The sequence below is a fragment of the Sabethes cyaneus genome, chromosome 1, assembly GCF_943734655.1.
Source record: "Sabethes cyaneus chromosome 1, idSabCyanKW18_F2, whole genome shotgun sequence".
Lineage (NCBI taxonomy): Eukaryota > Metazoa > Arthropoda > Insecta > Diptera > Culicidae > Sabethes > Sabethes cyaneus.
Genome location: NC_071353.1, coordinates 101,114,936 through 101,141,166, shown reverse-complemented (window position 1 = coordinate 101,141,166; position 26,231 = coordinate 101,114,936). Strand labels below are relative to the sequence as shown.

Genomic DNA, 26,231 nt, shown 5'->3' with positions numbered 1-26,231 from the left:
TTGCAAGTTTCTGAGGAGTTAATGGGTGTTTTAATATACAAATTTTCCTCACAGTAAAATAGAAAACAACTCCCCCCTTGGCTTAGCCCGATAAAATAAAGCGGATAGCATTTAAATATTCGCCATCATTACAAACCATTTCGCCGATTACCATTTTGCGGAACACCAATACTCGGTTGACCATAACGCGGAATATAGAGTTTCCCAGAATACCATTTTGCGAAAAACCTTACGCGGGATGTACCATTTCACGAAAATCTTTTCGTAGAAAGTACCATTTCGCAGGGGTGACAAAGCAAAGCAAAGCCTAGGTGCTACATTCCATTATCGAAACTTGACCTTCTGTTTTTATACGACAGACTTCCGGTCAGCTGTTAGAGTGCAGGATAATTGCAGGGCCAGTTGCTACGAATCTATTGACTCTAGGTAGTCAGTAGATCTAGGAAAATAAATAAACCCAGATAGAGGTGATCTGCACGGGGGGCTCACCCCCCCCCCCCCTCCCCGCGGTGGCTCCGACGGCAGGTTGCCGGCAACACTCGCGGCCTGTGTCCGTCTCGCCCTGAATCCTCTAATGTTTCTATTAAGTTTCTGGTGGTCTTGTTATTGACTGGTTTATGAAAGAGTCTAAAATTTCTCGAGTTCGATTAGTTTTTGAGTTACGCAAAAATTTCTGTTTTATTTGTATGAGAGTCCTTATCCCTCTACCACAGGGATGAGGGGTCTCAAACCATCATAAAAAAATTCCTACCTCCAAAACACCCCACATGCCAAATTTGGTTCCATTTGCTTGATTAGTTCTCTAGTTATGAGCCACCCTCCCACCGATAATTAGTTCCACCTCCTTCTTCTTAGGCTGCAAGTAATAAATTACCATCCCCAGTGATGTATTGTAGCAAGAAAAGATCACGAAATTTGAATAAAAAAGACCTAAACCTGCTCAAGTGTATCACCTCCAACTGGTTTGTTTGAAAAACCACAACTTTAAAGCATTGTAATTTTAACTAGAATCATTATTTTGATCAAAATATACGTCTACATAACATATTTTAGATATTGTAATAGAACCTCATACCAAAAAATACAAGGATTGGTTCAAAATTTGGAGAAAACCAATTTTATTGTTGTTTTTCAACAATTGTGTCTACTGGACTTGTGGGGTTTCTCTAAGCATAATATTCATTGAATCGAATTCGGGTCCAAATACGTCACAAGTGCTTTCTAAGTTTCTAAGTTCTGGATGAAATGTAATCGCTGACGTTATTTACGCGCGTTATTTTGTTGGATCGTATCGTCTACCAAGATGAACCCTGATCTGGGGTCAGTCCCGCTGTATTGGTTAGCATTCACGCCTCTCGCGCCGAGGACCCGGGTTCAAATCCCAACCCCTCAGAAATCACGAATGACATAAAAGTGTTAAAGTGACTATAATCTAAAAAATACCCTGATCTGTATTTTTCCTTTCTAGCACATTCCTATCCCGTGGTATTTATGGATATTTACGCAGTGGTACCCGCGGTCTCTAGCAACAACAAATATCGGACTAATAATCCTTCCTTTTTCCATGTAGTACAGCCTCTTGGTTGTGACCGGCGTCATTATTGGTCAATTTTCAAAGTATTGGTTCAGTAGAAGATGCACAATGAGAATCATGCTACTGCCAATCGATTTTCCCTTTTAAGGAAAAATAACTAGTAATAAAACCTGAATGGGTACTTTTAAAATACCGCTAAATACAGCAGTTTATTAGATAACACAAGAGATTGAAAAGATCGCAAATCTCTAGGAAATTACTTGCTAAGTTATCGCATACTCAAGTTTTATTTTTCCTTAGCTTCACGAGCCTATAGGATAAAATGGGGCAAGCGGATATATGAAATCAGGGCTTTACCTTGAAGCTTAGGTCATGTATTACAAATTTGTATAAACAATGAATTCTTGTAAAATGTAACCAACAAAAGCTAAGTATGACAAACTAATTTTAAAACTACTTTCTAAGAAAATGCTCTATAACTCTGCACCCGATGGAGATAGAAATGTAATTTTTTCAGTAAAGTTGTTTACCTTTTTATTATCTACAACTTTGCTCAAGAAACCATGTCTCTATCTGCTAACACAAAAAAGTAGACGTGTATTGACTTATGGTGAACGAAAAACACATCAAACTTATGCTTGTTGTACTCTCAGGTGGGTGGGCGGGAACAAGCGTCTCGAATACAAGTTTGTAATGCCTGATCTAAACTTCGAGGTGAAGCACTGATTTCATATATCCACTTGCTCATTTTATCCTATAGGCTCGTGCAGCTAAGTGAAAATAAAGCTTGAATTTGTGATAACTTTGCAAGTAAATAAACGAGAGATTTGAGGTCTCCCAATCTCTTTTGTTATCTAACAAACTAAAATGGCTGTATTTTTTACAGTACCCATTCGGTGGTTTTATTAGTAGTTATTTTTCCTTATGAGAAAATATCGATGTTTTTCTACCCTTGGCCAACTTTAAGAATATGCAGCAACATAAGTGTAGTGTTGTCTTGCCTTACTTTACCCTTCGGGCAGTCTTTTATACGGGATCCGAAATGAGCTCCCTTGGGATACCATACATTATTTCATGTCCAGCATTACAGCCTCCAGCAGCGGGAAGTCATTCGTTGTTATTGCCGTTCTTATATATGAATAGGGTTGAATATTTCATCAAACTAAACACCATCTGTACTTTATTGGGAGTTTTGACCAGGACGACGCCTTACCATACATGCATCACGAAAAATTTGTAGGTTTCGAATGCTCCCGAAAAGATATTCAAACTCCATAATGAGAAACGCTATAGCCTTAAAAACTACGAGACCGGTTGTCACGAAAATTTTCATGCAGAGGACTTTAGGTCCGGGGAGTTTTATAGTGCCTTCAGTTTTACTCTATTTCAATGGCGTAGGAAGGGGGAGGCTGTTTTTTTTATTTTACTGAATAGAATGATGAATGGTTCTTTAATATTTTTTCTTGCGTATTTTATTGCATATTTAAATAACGATTCCATTTAGATCGGTCCGAAGTATAAGCCATATAAGGTGTTATAACAAAGCAATAAAATGAATTTTAAGTGTAGTGGAACTAAATCGAATTGGCAACGTGAAAGAATCGAAGGAATGAAGCTTCAATCTGTATTAGTCAAGATATCTCGAGAAAAGCCTCTGATACAAGTTGTAGCACTGTAATTTTCATAAGTCGTAAAATTTCAAATTTCATTATATGAAATGGTGCACTTTTCACTTATGATGCAACAAGTTATACCTACTGGAAATTGTCTTTTACTTTACCGAGAATGATTGCGGTTACAAATCATTTCCACTCACAAAAACTTTGTTTAGTAAACATCGGATCACTCATCAGCTGAAGTTATTCTAAACAGATTTTCACGCTCAGTTGCCGACGACGATGATTTACAGTGCAAAATTTTCGACGGCTGACATGCATAGAACCAAAGTGGAGGAGTTAGTATTCGCTTTATGAAATCGATAGCCCGCTGAGTGAGAAGCGGAAACATTTGCTGCTTAAAATAACCAACCATCAAGCTAAGCTGATACAATACATGATTCGTATGCGAAGAACATCCCAGGCCGGTTATTATTGTAGTGAAAGAAATTCTCTGAGCTTGAAAAAATTAGTAATGAAATGTGGTCTATAGAGAAGATGTAATTATTTTTTAATTGCATTTTTCTGCATTTGTTTTTTAATATATTTTGCTACTTTTATCGTTTATCCCACGATTGAGGGGTTCACTGGGTGATATAGTTTCAAAAATTAAAGATTTTTGTTAGTGTATTCGTGACGGAAGCTTTCATATAGACATATCACCCGTCTTGGGCAAAAATTTGCTCAATAAAATCGAACGGAATTCCCTTATGGCGCCCATAGTGCGCCACTAATTGATTTTCCTGTTGTAAATTGATCCCCACGATATATTATTGAGTTGATGTGAAAGCATTACTACACTAGCTGGGAATGGCAAAATACTACATATATGTCGGATTAAATATAGGTATCAGAAATTAATTTTTACGGCTTTTATTAGATAGAAACGTCTATTGTCCATACGAAAGTAGACCCGACGACGAGAAGGAAGCGTTCTATGCGCAGCTGAAGGCAACGTACGACAGCTGCTCACCACGGATCATCAAGATCGTCATCGAGAATATGAACGTCCAGGTCGGCAGGAAAGCAATGTATAGACCGGTTATCGGGTCCTGTAGCTTACACACTAACACGAACGATAACGGCCAGCGAAATATCAATTTTGCAGCTTCACGAGGCTTGGTGATCAGAAGCATTTTCTGTCCCCACAAAACCACCTGGAAATCACCTGACCAGCGAACCTCGAACCAAATCGACCATATTCTCATTAAGGACCGGTTTTTCTCGAACATCACCAACGTACGCTCCCTACGGAGTGCGAATATCGACTCGCACCATTACCTAGTAGCAGTACAGTTGCGCTCAACACTATCGACGGTTTATATCTCGCGACAAAGCTGCCCTCCTCGGTTGAATATTCGGCAATTAGACAACCCGCGAGTTTCTGAAAACTACTGGATGAAGCTCTGCCTTCCTCTATGGAGCTAGATGCTTCGACCCTCGAAAACGGATTGAGTATGATTCGCTCGGCTGTCAACAAGGCCCCAACCGCGGTTCTAGGTGTGGAAACCTCGAGTGCACGAAATGATTGGATTGACGAGGAATGCTAACGAGCGATAGAGTAGAAAAAAGAGCTTGAAAAAACTATCTAAGCATATCCACGAGAGAGAATTTGAGCAAGTAGCGACGAGCGCGAAATGAGATGACCACGATCCTGAGGAAGAAAAAGCGCCAGAAGGAGGACATAGATCATGAGAAGCTGGAAGAACTATTCCGGGATAATGATACGCGCAAGTTTTACGAGAAGGTGAATACAGGAGGGCTAAACTTGACGTGAGTAGAGACGAGGGAGGGGATGTAATTACAAACGAGCGCGAAGCAATCGACAGGTGGAAGCAGTTTTTCAATGAGCATCTCAACGGCGATATAACAGAAGGAGACCGAACGGAAGCTAACCTAGGAGTGCCTACAAATGACAACAGTGTGCCGGTTCCCGATCTCGAAGAGATCCGGCGAGAAATTCGTCAGCTGAAGAATAGTAGAGCCGCCGGAAAGGACCGACCTCCGGTAGAACTCTACAAAAATGGCCGAGAACCGCTAACAATGGCACTTCATTGGATAATTTCGAGAATTTGGAAGAAGGAGAAACTACCGGAGGAGTGGATGGAAGGTGTAATCTGTCTCATCTACAAAAAGGTCAACGCCGCCCATAAGGTGCTCTCCCAGATTTTGCTGCGTCGTTTATCCCCAATAGCAAGAGAATTCGTAGGACAGTACCAGGCGGGCTTTATGCTTTATGACCATGCTACCACGGATAAAAGTTTTACTCCAACAAATCCTCCAGAAATGTACAACGTGCCCACGCATCATATTTCCGCGGATTTTAGAGCAACATACGACACAGTTCAACGCGAACAGCTATGGCAGCTAATGCACGAGTACGATTTTCCGGACAAACTGACGCAGCTGATCAAAGCCACCCTGGAGCGAGTTATGTGCTACGTGACTTTCGAGTGCTTTCGAAACGCGTAGAGGGTTGCGGCAAGGGGATGGACAGTCCTGTATGTTATTCAATGTCGCTATCGTATCGCTATTGAAGGTGTGATCCGGCGAGCGGGCATCGAAACGAGAGAAAAAATTTTCAGCAAGAGTAGCTAACTCCTAGCCTTCGCCGAGGACCTCGACATCATAACTAGAAATCTTGGAAAGGCGAAGGTAATTTACGCCAGACTAAAAACGACGGCTAGGAGGATTGCGTCGAAAACCAAATATATGGTAGGAAGAAGCTCCAGAGAAAGCAACGTTTGCCTCCCACGGACAGTGACTATTGATGGCGATGAACTGGAAGTTATTGATGAATTCGTATATTAGGTATCTCTTGTCATCGCTGGTAATAATACGAGTACACTCAAGTCTTTTTGACGCGGTTTGTTTTTTCGATTACTTAAGAACGGTGCAACTGAGGGACCATTTACAAACTACCTGAGGAATGTCGGGTCTCTCCCATATTGACAAATAATTGAACTAAGTTGCCACCTTCTTAAAAATCGAAAAAACAAATTACACGGTTTGTAAAGTACAAAAAGTGCTTGAATGTTCGGAAATTCAACGACGCATTCAAGCTGGAAATTGAGCCTACTTTTCCCTCCGCAAGACGCTTCGATGAAGGAGCATTCGCCGCCGCATAAAGCTGGCGATGTACAAAACGCTAATCAAACCGGTAGTGCTCTACGGACTTGAGACAGCAACTTTTCTTACAGAAGACATGCCGTATTTGAACGAAAGGTGTTGTGGACTATTTTTGGCGGAATACAAACGGACAGCGGAGAGTGGCGTAGGCGTATGAAGCACGAATTGCAGGCACTACTTGGAAAGACACCCATCGTTCACCTGGCGGAAGTTGAGTGAAATCTGTTTTCTTCGAGAACCCTACCGGCTCCAGGAATTAAGGGGCCCAACGTGCCAGATGGTTCAACCAAGTTGAAGCCGACTTGCGTGTGTCGAGACGCGCAACGAATTGGCGACGAGTAGCCCAGGACCGAGTACAATGGAGAGGAATTCTTGATACGGCAAGAGTCACTCCGGCACTCGGTTGATAAAGTAAGGAAGTAAAGGCGTTGAGCGTGATAAAAGTCATGGGAACTTCCCGATCATATTTCTATGTTGCCGGTTCGATAAGATATTCACGCTGCGAAGGCTATGCTCTGTATTTGATGGGACCAAGTCGGTGTTATTTATTATGAACTGCTGAATCCGAACAAAACTGGGGAACGGTATCAAATTCAATTAATGCGATTGAGCCGAGTACTTCGCGAAAAAACGGCATACAACAAGCAGCAGCACGAAAAAGTGACTTTGCCACTTGATCACGCTAAGCCTCACGTTGTCACACCCGTTATGGAAACACTGGAATTATCAATTTATCCCACTCGTCATATATCCCGGATATTGCACCGTTCGATTACTTATTTCGTCTTGATGATTAGCAGTTACGCTCATGAAGACATCAAAAAATGACTCCGTCAGAAAGATGGAAAACGCTGTAGCTAGTTATGGGCATCATTTCTGTAATTCGTTTGCAATCATTCTTTTTACACAAAAATCTCAACAGCCGAACGTTTACGGATCTTTAGTAACGTTTGGTAACATAAAAAAATTACCGAACGGTCGGTTGTTGAAATTTCGGCAAAATTTTACCGAATTCGGTGCTTTTGTTTAAGTGTGAAAGTACTTAAAAGCAAGAAGATAAAAATTTCAACGTAGTTTTACTTTATGCGTATTATCGCCTCTTTATCCTATAAATAGGTGCACTCGAACGATAGATGAACGTGTTAATATATAGAATCTGATGGCGAAATAAAAGATTTTCGAAAGTTGAAATTTTCAGTCATAGGATATAATGAAAATATGGATGCGCGCTGTAGACTGTCGATTTTATAATCTTTCTGAAAGTCGATAAAAACGAAAACATACTCGAAACAATTAATGAATTGATGAATCGCTCGCTTTTTCAGATACACAATAATATATAATCTTGACTGAATTATCACAATTTTAAATATTGAATAGCCTGAACATTAAGATTATGTTTTTAGTTAAAACAAAACGTTATTCGTTCGTAATTTTAGTACTTTACCTGTAAAAACCCTTCTTTTTGTAATAAAAAAAAGTATCTAAAATATTTCTAACTAAGCTACAACAAAGGGTTTTCTATCTCTGCTTTGAATAGACACATGTGTGTATTTTTCTCAAATGATCAAATGCTTCTCTGTGCGACAACAACGCCGTGAATATTAGGCGCCTTTCTTCTGCAAGCAGAATTTCAAGCAGTGTGAAAATAAACACAGTGATTTACGGCACAGTTACTGTGGGCCGGAGATTTCCTTGACCTACATTAGGACTGTCATACAATGTCTCCTACCAGCATCATTAATATACAACAGTAAGTTTTGTGAACCGCTTAGATATGGTTCACAACTACTCAGAACACTGTGGGTTTTCCTTTATTTTCCAAAATTATCATAATATCTGTCGCTTTAATCATTGTTATGATAGCTATTACCGAAAAGAATTTTTCCCCAGACGTCAAGGCGATGCAATTGCGCCTTTTGTTTACATCGACCAGCCGTCTGTCAAATAATTCTTCTTAGTTCATATGTATTTTAAAGACCCATTTCATATGTAAATTTCTTTAATAATAATTTCATACAGAAATAGTCTATCTTTCCTCGACCCTCGCCGCTGTCAGTGTGCAAAGTAAAGCCTAGGTGTTACATTCCGTTATCAAAACTTGTTCTTTCTTTTATTTATACGACAGACTTCGCAGCTAACTGTTAGAGTACACGACAATGGCGGGGCTGAAGAGTGTCCCACATCAAACTGAATCACGGAAAAAATGCTATAGAAATTTACCTAGTTGATCGATCCTTTTCAAACTTTCAGTTAAAAAATATAACCCATTGGTAAGCATTCATTTCATTCAATTTCAATACCATAACCGTGTGCTCACGCTTTACGCTACTCCACTCATAAGGTTCTGTATAACATCTGGCTGCAGCTTCTTCCGTACGGAAACCTACATTTTTTATAAGGGCGGCACTGGCTCCCGGTACATAATGGAGCTTCTTGTTCATGGGTAAATTATGACTTGTTCCACTACTTAGTTCTTGAAACGAGATTAGTGATGCCAACTATCAAGGAAAACTCTAATTTAATCCACCTGTTGGTGAGAGGAACCTTTGCTATAATCTCTTATTAACATATAAGATAGAAATCGGCAGGACTTAGAAAGATAGTTCAATTGTCTCTTACCCCTGTGTTAATTGGCTTATATCACTTCTACTGACAGAAACTTAACGATTAATAAATAAATTGAATAAATTACTGGGAAATTTGATTCCATTCCATAACTTAGTTCAGCTATCATCCAAAAAGATTGCTGACTCGTGCATACTCAAAGCATACAAATTTCAACCATAGGGGACGTTGATGGGCAGATGAACGGCTTCTAGGTGATGCGTAACATCGGCACCTCGCGTACCTGCAGTTACAAAATAGACTCATAGTGGTCATTAGCCTCTTACCCAGCAACACTTATCCCTCGTGGTACCAGCCGGAATACGAACAACCTTAGTAAAGATCGGGTAACCAATTCCGGTGAAAACTAAGGTGAAACTAAGGGAAGGAGGCACTCATGCTTCCGCTTCCGTTGGCAAAAAGAACAGCCTTGTCGGCCGTGAGCGACTGTCTCCAAGTTAGGGGCGGCTTACGACGGTAATCCCACAGCACGATGAATCGCCGTTTCCGTACCCGGTATGAGGCTGTATCACAGGTTAGGGGCGGCATACAACAGCGACTGATCCGGAGCGGGCGGCTGACTTATGAAACACGGTGTTTCGCCAGCTATACCCAAGACGGCAGCCATGTCCGCGAGACTAGACATCGCAGCCCTAGTAAGGTGGTATATTATAAAAACTGTTAGGAGAAGGAGAGTTGCATTCGGCGGTTATCAGCGGAAGGAGTTCTGCAGAGTACTCTAGAAAGACTGATGAGCGGATCGGAGAACAACTTGGACTGAACCTGAACGAATAGTGAAGGCACATCCACGACGCAATCAGTACTACAGCGAAATAAGTGTTGGGTACTAATGCTGCAGCCACTTCCAGTGAATGGTTTGACACAGAGTGCCAACGAGTAACTGATGAAAAGAATTGAGTCAGAAGTCACATATTGGCTGCAATGGAGATACGTCAGAATAGAGAGAGAGAGATACCGGGATGCTAGAGCTGCTGAAAAGAGGCCTCACCATCGTAAGAAACGTCAGCACTGGGGCCGCGTTCTTGTGAACGAGTAACCATTATACGAGAATGGGGTCAGTCCCGGTGTAGTGGTTAGCATTCACGCCTCTCACGCCGAGGACCCGGATTCAAATCCCAACCCCGCAGAAGTCACGAATGACCCCAGCAGTTAAAGTGACTGTAATCTAACAAGAAAAAAACGACACGAGAAGCTTCTTCAATACGATTAACGGAATAAGGAACCGAACCGGGCCAACCCCTGTTATGTGCATTGACAAGGAGGGGAACCTTCGAAACATCAGAGGTGGCCAGGTATTGGAAACAAGATGGAGCGGTTAACAGAAATAGGAAAATGATTGAGGATGATGGACAAGCTGTGGATCCAACAACTCTGGACGAGGTTAGAAAAGCAGCGAGAGAGCTGAAAATGTGTCATAGATTGAGGCCGTTGCAGGCAGCCTTTGTTGGCGAATACCAGTGCAGTTTTCAAGAAGGACGCTACACGACGGACGAAATGGGCACCTTGCGACAAATCCTCGATAAATTCCGAGAATTCAACTTGCAGACTCAGCACTTATTTATAGACTTCAAGGTGGCGTACGATTCAGTTAAATGAAATGAGCTGTGGCAGATTATGCTTGAAGATGGTTTTCCAACAAAACTGATTAGGCTGATACGACTACCCTTACTTACTTACTTAATTGCGCAGAATAATTTCTCCATCTGTTTCGGTCCATGACAACTGATTTCCAGCTAGTTCCGCCCACCCAGTGCTCGCCAGATCTCGCTCCACCTGGTCTAGCCACCTCGCTTGCTGTGCCCCTCTTCGTCTTGTTCCTACCGGATTTGATGCGAAAACCATTTTTGCAGGATAGTTTTCCGGCATTCTAGCAACATGTCCTGCCCAACGTATCCGTCCAGCTTTAACCACTTTCTGAATACTTGATTCGCCGTAGAGACGCGCGAGCTCGTGATTCATTCTTCGCTTCCATACACCGTTCTCTTGCACTCCACTAAAGATGGTTCTTAGCACCCGCCGTTCGAAAACTCCGAGTGCTCGTAGGTCCTCTTCTAGCAGTGTCCACGTTTCGTGCCCGTAGAGGACAACCGGTCTAATTAGCGTTTTGTACAGTGTGCACTTTGTACGGGGGCTCAAATTATTCGACCGCAAGTGTTTGTGGAGTCCGTAGTAGGCCCGACTTCCGCTGATAATACGTCTTTTAATCTCACGGCTGGTATTGTTGTCCTCTGTTGCCAGTGAGCCAAGGTATACGAACTCGTCGACTACCTCGAACTCATCCTCGTCGATTAACACGGTACTGCCCAAGCAGGCCCTGTCGCGCTCGGCCCCGCCCGCCGGCATATACTTCGTTTTAGACGTATTTATCTTCAATCCAATCTTCTCTGCTTCGCGTCGTCAGCAAAGCAGATAAATTGACTGGATTTATTGAATATCGTGCCCCGCATTTCGATCGCCGCTCATCTTATAACACCTTCAAGCGCAATGTTGAATAGCAGGCAGGAAAGACCATCTCCTTGTCGAAGTCCCCTGCGAGATTCGAATGGGTCCGACAGTCCACCCTAGATTCTCACACAGCACTGGATCCCATCCATCGTAGCCATGATAAGTCTAGTAAGTTTACCCGGAAAGCCGTTTACGTCCAAAATTGTCCATAGCTCTTGTCGGTTTACGCTATCATATGTGGCTTAGAAATCGATGAACTGGTGGTGCGTGGGAACTCGGAATTCGCGGCACTTCCGGAGCATCTGCCGCAGGGTGAAGATTTGGTCCGTTGTAGACCGACCCTCCATGAAGCCGGCCTGGTAACTTCCCACAAATCTATTGGCTATTACCGATAATCGATGAAAGATGACTTGGGACAGCACTTTGTGGGCGGCATTCAGGAAAGTGATTCCTCGGTAGTTCTCACAATCCAGTTTATCACCTTTCTTGTAGATAGGGCAGATAACCCCGTCTTTCCACTCCTCCGGTAGTCGTTCCGTATCCCAAATCTTGACAATCAGTTGATGCAGACAGCCGGCCAACTTGTCCGGGCGCATTTTAATAAGTTCCACTCCAATGCCATACGGGCTACCCTTGATGGTTTAACATCAAGCGTCAGGCTATCAGATGTGTCAACGGACTTGTTTGTGATGTTAGATGGTTTGGAGCAAGGTGACGGACTATCGAATTTGCTGTTCAACATTGCAACAAGCTCCTAGGGTTTGCGGACGATATCATCGTTTACCGTAGAGCTGTGGAAGAAGCGTACATACTCAGAGTATGAGTTTATACTCCAATTTCTTTGGAAGTATTCTAATAGAAATTCAGCTTCGTATTTCGGTACCAACCACACTGATGGTATGCCACTGCTTTGTTTACATCTTGCTTTTAATAAAATTTGACTGCACAACATGTTGAAGTTACAGCGTCTCTTAATGATCTTCGCTCGTTTTGACCGACGTTTAAGAACTGCATAATTAAATATATATTTGCAGATATTTCTACGACATTTAGGGTACGGGAGGGTATTTTCGGCCCATTAAGCGGATGCATCTATTTTTTCGGCCTATGGCCTAGTTCTAGTGGAAGAACAGGTGGTTTTGACGTTCTTTTGCAAAAAAAGTAGATTACTTACAGTCTTGAGAAAAAAGTTATAACATATTAAAATTATATGCCGGCAAAGAATTTTCATTGGCGACGGAAAAGGAGAATAGGCTGAATTTAGAAACATCCCTAAAATACCCTCCTGTACCCTAGTTAAAGCAAAAAAAATCATTGTCATACCAAAAACGAATTGTTTTAGAACAAATGTTGGAATAAATAGAACTAACATGTGAGCGAACTTTTCAGCTTACTAAAATTTGAGAGCAAATTTCAAGCTTAATAAATTTAGAAGAGTTCATATATACACGTATAGGCCTTTGATGATATGAAATGGAAATGATTTCCGCCTGAGTATTGTTAGTTGTTAACTAAAAACTGAACTTACAAAAAACAATCGCGATCTAGATGAAATAATAAGAACTTTTTTTGTGCATATGTAACAGTTTCAATTTGGTATAAACTCCAATATATGAACTTACAACTCCTCCTACGCCACAGTAAAAGGCCAACGACAATAGCAGTCCCACATGGGAAAGGGCACTTTTCAGTTTCAATTTCTTCCAGAAATTGGCCACTCGAACGATTAAGGCTTCGTTTTCGGTATCAACAACTTTGACGTCGATCTTTTTGAAATGCTCTAGCAAATCATTATTTGTCAAGCCGTTTTCAACCGAAATTGCCATAATATTCACTTAATTTACTATCACGCCTTGATGCAATAAATCACCCCAGACTCACTGGTAACGATTAGCTCATTAATCGTCCCCCTCTATGGCTAATAATTTGCATCATCTCTTCATCTATTAAACCAAATCTATCAACAGCTCAACAGATGGTTCGATTTGGCCCAGTTTAACGAGCACCTGCACCTCGTCTATTTAACGACAAAATAATAAGTGAAAAGGCAAATCACAGCGTGATTTTTCACGCACGCTCTTTGGCTAGCACAGCAGTAATACTAATATTATTTTCACGCGCGATTTCGTGGGTTTTCCGTGCTGTTAAATCGAATGAGACGAGCAACCGGATCCGACGAATATCCAGATGAAACTGACATAGGTGGAAATCACAACCATCGTATCGTCGTGTCGAAATGTTCACCCTCAGAAAAGCTGACTCTTTGCCGTTGGCTGCGAAATTCTGCAGGAAGTCCGCGTACCGAGGAAAATTTACTGTCATCGGTGGCGACAACGAGATGTTTGCTTTTATTGTGTTGTGAAGATATACACGCTTCACACGTACTATATAACACACTCTAACGGAAAATGCTAGACAAAAGTTAAAAAGGTATTATTGATAGGTTCCTAATGGAATAAAGTATATGATAGGAGGCATTTGATTCATAAATGGTGAACAGCAATGTTTTGCCATATGGCGTTAATTATTAAAAATAGTTTCACTATAATTTTGTAAAAATTCTCTCTGCTCTGCTTTTTATCGAATACTCATACACATACTCATCACTTTTCAAGAAATTCAATTTAATTTCAATCCTTAATTATTATATAATAGTATAATTTTTCATCAAAAAAAACATATTGGTTTTCGGTCGTTTCTTGCAAAGCTTCGATTCCTCCGGCGGTGCCTTTAGTCTATATGCTAGCTCCTTCACTTTGTTCACGTCGATTCGCTACCGTTTTACCCACTCACTCATCGCTGAAGACTAAGAGTTAGCTGATTCGTTTTCCGGTACGTACAAACACTCGGGGACCCATGTGTTAACCGGTCTGATGAACCCGGCCAAATTCTCCTCGACTGGTCGTTAGACTCCGTTGTCGCCTTTTTAAGCTCGATAGCAAGCCCGATGATTTTTATCCTGGTGTGAGCAATTCGCAACTTTGGTTTTCGTTGGTCATTGAAGCATATTGCCGCGTCGTTTTTCGGTCCGGTAGTAACTTCGAATATATTTCTTTTTGCTCAATAGCAGGTTGGATGGCTTCTGTTTTGGTGTCAGTAGAATCCTTTCGAGCTTCGTTGGCCCTCCGGCGAAACAGGGGGTTGGTGTAGCAGGCTTTGCAAGCCGTTACCACGAAAAATACTAAAGCACGGAACGAAGAACAAATAAATTCTTACTGGAACAATCGGAATAGACCCACGCGACGAAAAAGGACTATGGATTGGAAACTCGGGACGTGGAACTGCCGATCTCTCAACTTCCAAGGGAGCACTCGAGTGCTCTCCGACGTATTGAAGAGCCGCAAGTTCGACGTCGTAGCGCTGCAGGAGGTGTGCTGGAAGAGCTCAACGGCAGGTACGTTCAGAGATGGACATACCATCTACCAGAGCTGCGGCAACACACACGAGCTGGGTACAGCTTTCATAGTGATGGGCGAGATGCGGAAACGGGTGATTGGGTGGTGGCCAATCAATCCTCGAATGTGCAGGTTGAGAATCAAGGGTCGATTCCTCAATATAAGCATCATTAACGTGCACAGCCTTCACCTCAGAAGTACCGTTGACGACAAGGATGAGTTCCGCTGCCCAAAACATGGTATCAAGATCGTCATCGGGGATTTCAATGCTCAGGTCGGCCAGGAGGAGGAATACAAACCGGTGATTGGAAGGTTCAGTGCACACCAACGGACCAATGAAATGGGCCTAAGACTTATCGATTTGCCGCCTCCAAGAATATGGCCGTGAGTAGTAGCTTTTTCCAGCACAGAATTCATCATAAGTACACCTGGAGGTCACCAAATCAGATAGAATCACAGATCGACCACGTTTTGATCGACAGTCGGCACTTCTCAGACATTATCGACGTTAGATCATATCGAAGCGCTAACGTTGACGCGGACCACTGCCTAGTGATGGTTAAGATGCGCCCAAGACTCTCCGTTGTGAACAACATTCGGCACCGACGCCAGCCTTGGTTAGATCTCGCGCGGATGAAGCAGCCAGATGTCGCCGCAAACTACGCGCATTCACTCGAAGCTGCACTGCCGGAAGAGGACGAGCTGGATGAAGCCCCTCTCGAGGACTGTTGGAACACTATCAGAACAGCCATCAGTAGTGTAGCGGAGAGCTCCATCGGGCATGTGGCCCGGAATCAGCGGAACGATTGGTTTGACGATGAATGTAGGAGGGTGATGGATGAGGAGAACGCTGCGCGGGCGGCCAAGATGCGCAGTGCCATACGACAGAACGTGGAAAGACACAAACAGAAGAAGGTGCAGCGGAACCAAATCTTTCGGGATCAAAGGCGCTACCTGGAAGAGCAGGAATATGCAGAGTTGGAGCGGCTGCGAAAGTTCTACCAGAAACTGAACGGATCCCGCAAAGGCTTTGTGCCGCGAGCCGAAATGTGTCGGGATAAGACTGGCAGTATTCTGACGGACGATCGTGAGGTGACCGATAGGTGGAAGCAGCACTTCGACGAACACCTGAATGGCGCCCAGGCGGAGAACCATGGCGGCGGGGAAGCGATTTCGACGGTGCGACAAACGGGGAAGAGGTGCCAGCCCCAACGATAGGCGAAGTTAAGGAGGCCATCATGCAGCTAAAGAACAACAAGTCAGCTGGAAAAGATGGCATCGGAGCGGAGCTTATTAAAATAGGACCAGAAAAGCTGGCCGTTTGTCTACACCGACTAATTGTTAGAATTTGGGATACGGAACAGCTACCGGAGGAGTGGAAAGATGGGGTTATCTGCCCGATCTATAAAAAGGGCGACAAGTTGGACTGTGGGAACTATCGAGCGGAACTATCACCGTTCTCAATGCCGCCTATAAAGTGCTGTCCCAAATCATTTTCCGTCGTCTATCACCAATTGCGAATAGATTTGTGGGAACTTATCAAGCCGGCTTCGTCGAAGGTCGGTCTACAACGGATCAAATATTTACACTGCGGCAAATCCTCCAAAAGGGCCGTGAATACAGAGTTCCCATGCATAATTTATTCGTTGACTTCAAAGCCGCATATGATACCATCGACCGGAAAGAGCTATGGAAAATCATGGACGAGAACAGCTTCCCCAGGAAGCTCATCAAACTGATTAAATCTATGATGGATGGTACACAGTGCTGTGTTCGGATTTCGAGTGGATTGTCAAGTTCATTCGAATCACACAGAGGGCTTCGTCAAGGTGATGGTCTTTCATGCCTGCTGTTCAACATAGCGCTACAAGGTGTTATGAACCGAGCGGATATCAACACGCGGGTCACGATATTCAACAAATCTAGTCAATTCGTCTGCTTTGCCGATGACATGGATATTATCGGCAGAACATCTGTGGCGATGGCTGAACAGTACGCCAGACTAAAGCGCGAAGCAGAAAGGATTGGGTTAAAGGTAAATACGTCTAAAACAAAGTACATGCTGGCCAGCGGAACCGAGACCGAACGACACCGCTTGGGCACTAGTATATTGATCGACGGCGATGAGTTTGAGGTAGTCGATGAATTTGTCTACCTTGGCTCACTGGTAACGGCGGACAATGATACCAGCCGTGAGATTCGGAGGCGTATTATCAGCGGAAGTCGAGCTTACTATGGGCTCCATAAGCAATTGCGGTCGAGCAGACTAAGTCCCCGTACAAAGTGCACCCTGTACAAGACGCTTATTAGACCGGTTGTTCTCTACGGGCATGAAACATGGCCAATGCTCGAGGAGGACCTGCGAGTGCTCGGAGTTTTCGAACGACGAGTGCTAAGAACGATCTTCGGCGGCGTACAGGAAAACAGAGTATGGAGGCGGAGGATGAACCATGAACTCGCACAGCTCTATGGCGAACCCAGTATCCAGAAGGTGGCTAAAGCTGGACGGATACGATGGGCAGGGCATGTTGCAAGAATGCCGGACAACTACCCTGCAAAGATGCCTCAAATCCGGTAGGAACAAGACGACCAGGAGCGCAGCGAGCAAGATGGTTAGACCAGGTGGAGCGAGATCTGGCGGAGAGTACTCGGTGTCCGAGGAATTGGAGAGCGGTAGCCTTCAACCGAGTTACATGGAGAAATTTTGTTCAACAGGCTTTGTCTTAGGACGGCAAGCCACCTAAGTAAGTAAGTAAGTAAGAATCCTTTGGCAGCGGTGGTGTTACACGGGTGGCACATTTTCCTGATTTAGCTATTTCATTTGTATGGGAGCGCCCCCTCTTAGAAGGGGAAGGGGTCTCAGTACAACATAGAAAAAATCCTGCCTTCTGAAACCGCCACGTGCCAAATTTGGTTCCATTTGCTTGATTAGTTCTCGAGTTTTGAATAAATATGTGTTTCAATAGTATAGGAGCTCCCCCTCTTACGCCCTCCTTAAATTGCTCTTATACCCTTCCATGAAATTGCTGGTCATTTTATCTATCCAACGACATATAAATTGTTCAGTTTCGTTCAGTAGTTTAGAGTTATTAGCATTTGAAATCTTTCATTCAAACGTTACACTTCTATTTTCGTTTTCACAAAGTGATACTCAGTCTCAGTATAGTAAACAAAGACGTAGTCCTACGTCAGAAATTCGCGATGAATACAAATCGCGTATACGCATACTCAGCGAAGTGTGCGTAAGATAAATGTCAGCAATCTCTATGATGTGCTGCGGTTCGTTATATCCACAACCAGGCTTTATTTTGGGTTTTTTGCTCAGTAGATGCTCATTTGACTACTGCGCCTCAACGATACAGAATTCGAACAAGTAGTGTAAAGGATAATTGTAGAGTTATTAAAAGCAATTATAAAAAGAGTGCTCATTCGGCTACTAACGGGGTAGTAGCCCCATAGTGCCGTAGAAATAAAAGACAAAACCTAAAGATAAAGATACTTTCTTCAGCAATATTGTAGATAATAATACAATTGTCTTCTACATTACTTTTTCGAATTCTGTATCGTTGAGGTGCAGTCAACTGAGCATCTACTGAGCAAAAAATCCAAAATGAAGCCTGTCCACAACTAACTGCTCATCCCATTTACACGGGAAACTTGCAAATTCTCTAATATGCTGCCACAATTCCCCCCTCCGTATTTTTTGAAGGCAGGACCGACCGGCCGGTTTTTGTAATTTTCAGACTTGGCAACCCTATGCTCCATTATGGTACAGTTGTAGTGGTTGTCATTCTGCTTCTGACGATTGTTTCCATAAATCACCCACCCGAGAGAAGTTTTTACGGCAACTGGCTCACCACGTCCTATTCTGGAACGTCTCGCACTAATCAACTCTGGATGATCAACTCCGATTAGTAACACTGGTGTAGCTATCCTGTAACTACTATCGGCAAACTTCGCAAATGTTTATAGTCCTGCGATATTCAAGGATTGTATTGATAGCCTCAACTGTTTCGCTATCCTAACGTTTTTAAAACATAAGCTAGAAGGATTGGATTACAAATCGATGCGTCGAAAACCAAATATATGATAGTAAGAGGCTCTAGAGTAAACAACGGTTGCTCCCCACGGACAGTGAATGTTGACGGTGATAAACTGGAAGTTGTGATAAAACGTTGCATTCAAGCTGGAAGTCGAACCTCTTTTCCCTTCGCTAGACACTTCGATCGAGGAGCATATGCCGTCACACAAAGTTGATGATGTACAAAACGCTAATCAGAGCGGTAGTCCTCTACAGAATTATTTACGGAAGACATGCGTGCACTTACCGTATTTGAACGCAAGGTGTTGCGGATTATTTTTGGTGGAGTACAAACAGACAGCAGAGAGTGGCATAGGTGTATGAACCACGAGCTGCGGACGCTACTTGGAGAGATTCTCATCGAACACCTGGTGAAAGTTGAGAGACTACGCTGGGCCGGCCACGTCGCAAGGATACCGAACGATTGTGCAGTGTAATCCGTTCTCTTCAAGAACCCCACCGGCACCAGGAATAGAGGGGGCCAACGTACTAGATGGCTCGACCAGGTTGAAGTCTACTTGCGTGTGTCGAGACGCTCAACAAATTGGCGACGAGTAGTTCAAGACCGAGTACAGTGGAGAGAAATTCTTGATACGACAAGAGCCACCCCGGTTCTCTACTGATAGGTGTAAGTAAGTAATACACAAATCAAAAATGTTTTATATTTATTTTTTTTTACTCCTTTTTTTGTTTAATCTAATGTTTTACTAACATTATATTCCACATATAAAAGATTCAGTGTTCTATACTTTTCGGTCATGTAATCTACGATTACAGTCAATCTCGCATCAAGCGAGGGTTGACGCATTCAACACGGTTGTACAACATTTTCCCGAAAACCGTTTCCCCGAAACCCAGTTCCCCGAAGGATATTTTCCCGAAGCCTATTTCCCCGAATGAACTGTTTTCCCGAATGTACCACTTTCCCGAAAACCATTTCCCCGAATGTACTACTTCCCCGAATACCATTTTCCCGAATATAATACTTCCCCGAAAACCATTTCCCCGAATATTAGTACATTCGAGGAAATATCTTTCGGGAAATTAGTACATTCGGGGAAATATATTTCGGGGAATTATTACATTCGGGGAAATATCTTTCGGGAAAAGAGTTTTCGGGGAATTGATACATTCGGGGAAATATCTTTCGGGGAGACGGGTTTCGGGGAAATGGTTTTCGGGGAATTGTTATACAATCATTCAACACTTACAATGACTTTTTTTAAACAAAATATCTACTCCAAAATGGATAAATTTTAAAAACAAATAGAATGGTTGTGACAATCTAAATTGTGGTAGTTTATACATATTTTACAAACTGTCCTCGCCAAAAGGCGGCAATTCTGGTGATCGTCGGTGATCTGTATCATCAAGCTGATTTAGAATGTCATCATCGTCGGAAATATCATCCACGTCATCTAGTTCAGTAAAAATTTCCTTCTGTTTTTCAGAAGCCTTAGATTCTACAGCTACATTTGCGTTGTCCGTATCTGAGTCTGAGGGTTTGCGTGCGTCTAAATCAGTATCTGGACTTTTATCGGGTACTGGTTTCTCGGCTAGATAGGACGTTGGGTCATCCTTCGAACCCTGGTCAGCTGTTTCTATTTCTGATTCTGAATCGAGAAGTTCTTTACCTAGCATGTTTTCAAAGCTTAGTTTTACTTTTTCGAGTTCATCTTCCTTATCGGAAGCAAAATCGACGGACGACGTATGCTCTTGAGGTGACACTGGATTTACCGTTGGCTTGTTAGGTGATGAGTTGAGTGTCGCATCATCGTGGTTTGTAGTGTCCACATTGTTTATTTCCGTCATTTCAACATCCTCTTGTGGAGGAGACTTTTTTTCAGACATTTCAACATCTTCGGGTGATGCCGCACCGGAGAGGTCTTTCATCTCGGCATCCGGTAGATCAACCGACTCATCTATTCCCATTCGATCATCCGCTTTGCTTTCTTCCAGTTCTTCTGTCTCCATTGCAGGGGTTGCCAGAGCGTTATCAGTGCTCTCGATATCTGTGTTTTCTGATGCGGTTGTCGGTTCTGGTTTTGATTCTTCATCATTATGCTGTTCATCAGTGTTACCGTTCACGACAGAAGAAATATCCTGGAAATGGGAAACATGAATTAAATGGTTTATAATTAAGAATTTCATGCGGTGCCGAGTTTAGTTATTTTCCATGACATGTTTCATTTTAAATTGAGGGATGTTATCCTTCATAAAATAAATAAACTGAACAGTCGTTTTTTGAATGAAAATGAAATGCATATTTAGTCATAGTCCCGAAATTTCTCGAAACATGCTCTCTGATAGAAGTATATATCATAAAATTACTGATTTCACTGATTAATGTTACTTACCGATTGGGTTTCAACACTAACAGTCGTTTCGGGTAATTCAGTGCTTGCGGAGAGATTTTCCTTTACTTCTTCTGGTTGTTTGATAGCCGCTGGTGTTTCGCTCTGCCCATTATTAGTGTCTTTTGTTTCTGTGTTTCTTTCATCTTTTTTGTTGTCGTTATTGACTTTTTTAGGCCTACCTTTTCGTGGCTTACCATCGTCCGGAGATGCTGGAGCTCCGTTCTGAGGTTTCGGTGTTTTCTTTTTATTCTTTTTCTCATCATAGTCGACATCATTCTCATCATCGCTGTTCTCTTTTTCGCGACTTTCATCGTCACTAAAGTTAAGTTTATCCACGTATTTGATACTAGGGGAATCGGAAAATTGTACTTTCTTCTTCGCTGAATTGGGACTTTCGATTCGTTCAGTTACTAAAATACTCTTCCGTTTGCCAACGCTGCAGATGCTGGTGTTATTTTGCTGCAGCTCTACAACATCTTCCTCGTCCAAACCTATAAATTCTTCATTTTTCTGTTTGCGGAGTTGCCTCGTATTCAGATCGTGTGCTATCGTTCGGTTCATATAATTGGATAGATCTACGTGCTCTATTTTGATAACCAACGGCCGCAGCTTTATGCCAAATATTTTGTTCAATTCATCAACGGACGGAGAAGCAGGAATTGCTCTGCTTGGGGAGTGAGGAGAATCATATTTTTTGCGATTTTGTTTCTCCAACAATTTTCGAGGTATCGGCAGTTTAATGAAAAACTTGTCATTTTGTTTTCCTGTCAAAAAAGTAATCAAAATAGGAAAAATCATTTTTTTGATGGTCAGACGCATTTTCGCGACTAAACTCGTATAGGAAGAAACTCGTATAGGAAGAAGGCTGTAACGAAAGGTCTAAATATCAAAAAGTAACTACCTAGCTAAACTTATCAAACTACTACAACTACAACTGGAGCAACTGAACTTTTTTAAATACCGCTTTTGAATCCGCTCAAAGTATTAGGATATGGTGTTTCACATATGGTTGATGTATGGAACTTGCAGGTCAATCAAAAAGACAATATACAGCCATTAAAGATTTAAGAAGTTACTCTGCTGCTTTACTAACTCGCAACGATGACAGCATATACAGGTACCCAACACAAGTCCAAGAAGGCGAAATTTTTCCAGATCTGATATCACCCATGGATGTTCCCTACGGGGCGTGGTGAACGTTTTTAGTGTAGCCGTTACTACAGCTGCCTACCAGTGATCACCTAGACTGTACGCGCCGCGCTTCTAGATCACATTGTGGACTGTGAAACTCCAAATATCAGGACCAAGCTCATAGTTGCTAATTTCAATAACGATTTCTAATACGAATCGGTTTTTATCGTAACACGGTCAAATGGTTGGTTGTCATTTACGTCATTCCGTAAGAAGGAGTACAAATACGTTATTATTGCTGTGTTCTTAGAATAAGATTAGTCATATTAGTTATATAGGAGAATTATTGCTGAATCCTTTGGTTGTTGTTTAACGAATTAATTTTAATTTTCGCTGTTGTTATTTATATAGCTTTGACAGCAAGTCTCCATAAGAGCATAACAAACATCCCCTTTACAAGAAGTCGTACCTAGAGATCGCCGCAGCTTCTAAACTGGTACCAAAATGAACAGCTCCAAAACAAGGAATAACGGAAACCATTAGTTGAAGTACAAGCGGCACAGATGAGAAAATTGTACTATTCCTTGAAAATGACGACATACCAGATAATCAGATGCCCCGTCCGTCACGGTCCACTGTTACCCTACCTTCTCGTGATGCTTGCCGGGATATGAGCAACCATAGAACAGAAGTGGAAATCCGAACAATGTCAATGTCCGATCAAAAAGTAGTAAGTAATACAGTCTCCTTCAATTTTGTTTTAGTTTTGGAGGGCACACAGTACTATGAGCAGAACACTCGCTCCCTTTTACTGCTATATACGTTGCATGTTTTCGAGGAAAAAGGTGACGTTTATCGCCACGTTTGCTAGTATCTGCATGCATGTATTTTGATGGAGATCATGTAACCAACCCCATTGAAAACCAAAAACGTTTGTTGATGGGAAAGGTGGCATTTATGGTTTTGTTGAGTTGTTGAGTTGAGTTGAGTTTATTCCTTGCCTTACCAGAGCCATGATCTTTAGCTTCCAAGTCAGAGGCGGTTCATGACGGTAATCCCACTGCAATTCCCTTACCAAGTGCGTTAGGTTGGGAGGACGGTGACAATTACTAATCCGGAGCGGATGATTGATTTATTACATGCGGTCTTTTTAGCTACGTTCAGGACAGCAGGTCCGGCACCAAACTAGGTACCGCAGCCTCAGTAAGGCCATTTTTTGGTAGAAAAAGCCCCAATAACGGGATGAAAACCTATTATATAACATCTAAGGTTTCAAAGAGCACTGTGCATATGAAATCTATGTCGATAATCTATGAGAACAACTAGAAAAAAGCATGGATGTTTCACTGTTACTACTAAAGAGACTAAGGAAACGCCGACAGTTCTAATGAAATCCATTTTATAAGATCAACGGTACCCAATGTGCAGAGTTCCAGCGGGTGTATGCAACTGATTCTTCATTTTCTATTGTTTTTATAGTTCTTTCAACCATTGAAGCGATAAACATAAATAATTTCTTTTTCATATTTTGAAGCATACGAAATCCTTTTTGCAAAAAAAAATATGTCTTATTCAAAATCTTCAAATTAGTATTCTGCCAGACTTTACAGAACAGTCTAAGTTTCTACTGATATAATAAATACAGTTTATACGATAGTTGACAAATTCCATGGCACGAATAGGGCTTGTCTACTACGTAGGATGCTATTTCAACGAATAATGTTTATATAAAGCTTACCTTTACCTTTAGATGAAACTGTGGAAGTAGGTGACAGGGTTTTTTTCCCGCCCGATCGTGACACTGTGGGAGTCAGCTTCGTAAGCATGACAGGAAGAACAGATTCCTCTTGTTTGGAACGTTTGGAAGTTGGCTCATCCCGTGTACCACAAGATCCTCTGCTACGTTTGCCTGCCTTATTTCCTTTATCCTTTTCAATACAAACATTACCACTGACAGTGTAGTTCTTACAAATGTTATCAAGACTATCCAGGTTTAGTTTCCAAAGAACGATGTTACATTCTCTCATAGTGGCAAACTCTTTACTAAAACGTTGTGCGTTTGTAAAATTCCTGGCCAGCTTTTCGTATTTAATACTAATTTCCAGTAAATACAAACACGTCACGCAAGCTCTAACGGTGTCGGTATTACCGAGGTCGATGCTAGTACACTGCTTAACCAGGTAGTCGACCATGCGATCCACTCCAGGTTCATTGATGGTACTTTCCGATTTGCATACGAAACAGCTATCTACGTCGAAATCGGCGGCTGCTTCAATTGAGTGCTTAAATTCAGATATTCGACCAATATAGAAATGACATTCTATGCACAAACGGCATCCACCGGAAGCAATCTGGAAGCAAAGCGTTTGATATCATTTTTGCTTATTTTGTCGAAACACAAATTATTGTTGAAACACCATGCTCCTAAACAATGAAAATACAGCGAAGTTGTCTTTATGTATTGGTCTATGCGCATGATCTCGAATTATGCACAATGTTTTTACACTGTATTCCAGGGTAAGGCAGCCATTTTTACCGCCGAAAAAGCAGGAAAAACTTATTTTTTCGCCCTTTTAAGTTTTTAAAATCTTTTTTGTTAACAGTTTGTAATCGAGGCAAAAAAATTTAAGGCACTTTAAAATAAAAAAAATACTCACAGCAATATTATAGATTTTTTTCAGTGCTTTGGCGGTAAGAGGATTGTCCACCAGAATTTGCCGCTGCCTAAGACAGAACAAGCACGTCTTGTTTCTTCCACTCATTTTAAACCAAACAACCTGAGTACAGTCGAGTCAACAAATAATATTATAGATTCTCAAATCTATGCAGCAAATTCTAAAAGAAAATTTTTACTCGCAATGTCGCAAATGTCAATATGACTATGCTGCGTCTACACATTATATTCTGTACACTATCACTTCATTACTATTTGTCACACCAGGTATTCCTTCACTTCTGCAATTTAATCTACTTTTTAAAGTATTTAAATATAGACCGTTAAGCTAAACACTAACAGCTAGGTTTTATGCCGCTGACAACGAATTAGCATCACTCCTGTGCCTTTGCGCTAGTAAAATTTCTTCGTTTGTTACTTTTCGCGGTATGACGTTTTGGAAGCTCGAGAAATAAAGAAAAAGTAGATTGAAGAGGTAATCCAGGGTTGCTATGTATTTTGTAAACGAACTAGAAGTACTCGAATGCTTGCTTGAATGGCAAAAAATCCAAGGGGCTTCCAGTAAGGATAGTAATCAGATATTACTTTTTTAATCCTTCTCGTGATGTTAATTCACCCCTAGGACATGACGTACCAAGTGTCAACCGCGGCGTTGACCCGAAATTGATCCAATTTCTGATTGGCTGAAAGCGACAATTGATCAAACTCGTGACTTTATAGTCATGACCTTGAAATGCGGTCAGGCATCTTTAATATTTTTTTGAAACGATGATTCTACATTTGATGAAGGGACGGTAAGGGAAAGTAATGAAGAAGGATTTTTTCGGGAATGAAGGGGAAGGGTGGAAAGGAAGGGGCGGGGGGGGGGGGATAATAGGTAGCTATGGTTAACAAGTTGTCGTTGTGACTCCTATCTTTTGTGCAATGCAATCGCTTCAAATCCGGTTATAATCTCTGATTACAGCTTGGTTCGACCCATGCACCTTCCAGCATAGGGCTTTTGCTACACACACATGCAAGACATCTGTTGGGCACACATTGCATATTTTCCTATTCCATGCAGCAAAAACGTTCTGCATAAAATTATCATTTTTTCTAAAATTATTCATCATTTTAAAGCAACTATACTGCCGTGAATCGCATATCAGTCCCATATGGAAATTCATCAATCGGAGAAAACAGTGATGAAAGCTGTGATCATG

General features: G+C 42.0%; 2 protein-coding genes across 3 annotated transcripts in view; both read right to left on the bottom strand.

The window, feature by feature from the left end:
• LOC128732500 (TWiK family of potassium channels protein 7) overlaps positions 1-13,217 on the bottom strand; it is a 43,164-nt gene extending 29,947 nt beyond the window's left edge. Inside the window, exon 1 of the mRNA XM_053825764.1 lies at positions 13,014-13,217. Coding sequence (XP_053681739.1) covers positions 13,014-13,217 — 204 coding nt within the window. The remainder of the gene's footprint in view (positions 1-13,013) is intronic.
• Positions 13,218-19,551: 6,334 nt separating this feature from the next.
• On the bottom strand, positions 19,552-25,407 carry LOC128740470 (clumping factor A-like). 2 transcript variants are annotated; one of them, XM_053836013.1, is made up of 4 exons: positions 25,013-25,407; positions 24,094-24,706; positions 21,225-21,988; positions 19,552-20,970 (listed from the first exon to the last, which is right to left on the bottom strand). In XM_053836013.1, the coding sequence occupies exons 1-4, from the start codon at positions 25,115-25,117 to the stop codon at positions 20,179-20,181; spliced, it is 2,274 nt and encodes a 757-aa protein (XP_053691988.1). In that variant the 5' UTR covers positions 25,118-25,407; the 3' UTR covers positions 19,552-20,178. The 2 variants fall into 2 exon arrangements, with proteins under 2 accessions (XP_053691988.1, XP_053691994.1); XM_053836019.1 differs by having other exon boundaries at positions 24,100-24,706.
• Positions 25,408-26,231: the final 824 nt, after the last annotated feature.